The sequence below is a fragment of the Hermetia illucens genome, chromosome 1 (assembly GCF_905115235.1).
Source record: "Hermetia illucens chromosome 1, iHerIll2.2.curated.20191125, whole genome shotgun sequence".
Taxonomy (NCBI): domain Eukaryota; kingdom Metazoa; phylum Arthropoda; class Insecta; order Diptera; family Stratiomyidae; genus Hermetia; species Hermetia illucens.
This window is the reverse complement of record NC_051849.1, coordinates 86,439,110-86,441,040: the sequence shown is the minus strand read 5'-3', so window position 1 is coordinate 86,441,040 and position 1,931 is coordinate 86,439,110. Positions and strand designations below refer to the sequence as shown.

Here is a 1,931-nt window from a genome sequence, read left to right as displayed (position 1 = left end):
TATGTCATGAAAGAAGGACAAATATAATCCTAAATGGAACTAGTCTTTTACCATTTGCCAGAAGATTGTACTATTCACACTAAGGAGTTTATCCTTTCAGCTCAGAGGATAGTCCACAGCCATCAATTCCCAAGATACTTATAATCCAGCGTCAATAAAACATTACAAAATCGACCACCATCCAACCATCTGAATCTTTGGAATCGTTAGCAACCGAAGAGGAAAAATGGATATCTGAAACAAAGGAAACCATCAATTCTGACATCCTGCTTAGTGAACTTAGCAGCAATCTGTCTGATTCGATACAAAGTTCGCCGAAGAACCAGCAACCAGAACCATAAAAAATCATCAACTAGATGGTGTAGAGAGCACCAATTATAAGAGTCTCACCAGCTCTTGGTGGGCGGCAATGTTCCCTAATACTAGAAGTAAGTTTTTCCAACTAACGTAATATTAACGTTGCATTTTACACTTACACATATTTCCGCAAAATTAAATGTGGGTTGAGCAGAATATGCTTAAGAATTACACATTTTCGTTCCGTTTATATTATGATAATTTACTAGTGCAAACGTATTGCAAAACAATTGAATAACTTTTATACATATTATGTGATGATCAGAAATTTTTGAAAACGTATATTCCATTGATTCGAATTGATGTGCTACTTTTCAGCTGTTGATTAATACACCATACTATAAATTGCTGAGAAAGAGTAAGCGTAACGGAAAATCTGAAAGACCAAATGAGAGTTATTTCTTAAGAGTAAATATTTTCACGTTAGGTAAATTACACTGAGAAAAGTCCGTAAATTTATCGGCACTATGCCTCCAGCAAGAATCAAACTACAGTTTTGTGCTCTGTGAATGATAAGAAGTATCGCGGATCGAAATGCCCGGTCCTGATCCACCCAATTAGTTGCATATGCTGCATCTGCAAACTTTTCACTCAACGTTTGGAAGTGATCAGCAAGAACGCAAACTGGGAAAAGTTGAAACATCAGCGCGAATATGAACGTAATAGCGAATATCAATTCCGAGAATTCCATATCCGCAGAGATTACGGATGTTATTAAAATGCAAAGCTGAATGCTGGCAACCAAAAGCTCCACAAAGAACACTTTTGAAAGTGTTTCTTCTAAAATTTTATATATTCTGAAATGTAAGGATGAGAGTAAATTGCTTCAACTACTGGTTTGTTCTATCCGAACTGGATTTGAGTTTATTTGAACGAAAAATACCTCAAAATTATGATGTGGCGTTCTATCAAGCGTCTGATGTTTGATTCCTCCCCAACCCCTATACGCAGTAATTGTTGAGATAGAATTTTGAAATGGGCGTTCAACAACGGAAAACACGCAGGTGAGAACATGTCACTAACGATTGCTTGTAGCGCCAACAAATATATAACAATAGAATCATACAGGAATTTTATAACAAGCTGCCCATCAAACGGAGACCATAAAGGCACTATCGGTATTTCCCCTGAAGTGAGAATAAACCCTAGCATTCTGCCAGATATGTAAAAGGTGGCGAGAATTAAGAAATATTTTAATATTCGTCGTCCTGTTTGAATTGCTTTTCTGACCACTACTTGATCTTCTAGTAAAGTCACATTTCCATCTAGCATATGAAATAAATTCTCCAATTGAAGAAGCTTCCTGCGGCACAAAAACATCAACAAATACTGACTAACTTTAGACCAGCCAGCGACATAATATAAGACGTGATTAAGGACACACTTCGAATCTTCACAGAGTAAATAATCTACGATTGTCCTTGATACAAAAAATATATTGAAGCAAAAAATGAAACTCATCCAAGTATAATAGTACTTCTTGGATCTGGCCCAGGGAGCTATGCACAAAATCTTCCACACTAGGTGGATTTCCTTCAAACCGAGATAAGTGTCAAGAGTTTCCATCCTGTCAG

At 36.7% G+C, this 1,931-nt stretch overlaps 1 protein-coding gene across 1 annotated transcript; it reads right to left on the bottom strand.

The window, feature by feature from the left end:
* Positions 1–544: 544 nt before the first annotated feature.
* On the bottom strand, positions 545–1,931 carry LOC119646982 (odorant receptor 33a-like). The gene is made up of 3 exons (XM_038047694.1): positions 1,241–1,931; positions 794–1,154; positions 545–733 (listed from the first exon to the last, which is right to left on the bottom strand). Exons 1-3 carry the CDS (start codon positions 1,921–1,923, stop codon positions 683–685), a joined length of 1,095 nt encoding a protein of 364 aa, XP_037903622.1. The 5' UTR covers positions 1,924–1,931; the 3' UTR covers positions 545–682.

What these genes read in the sequence shown, in the direction of transcription:
- LOC119646982 (XM_038047694.1), bottom strand. Translation starts at nt 1,923, where the DNA reads ATGGAAACTCTTGACACTTATCTCGGTTTGAAGGAAATCCACCTAGTG. An exon ending in CGCCACATCATAATTTTGAG is followed by an intron (nt 1,155 to 1,240) that starts GTATTTTTCGTT and finishes CTTACATTTCAG; the next exon opens with AATATATAAAATTTTAGAAG. An exon ending in ATTTACGGACTTTTCTCAGT is followed by an intron (nt 734 to 793) that starts GTAATTTACCTA and finishes TTGGTCTTTCAG; the next exon opens with ATTTTCCGTTACGCTTACTC.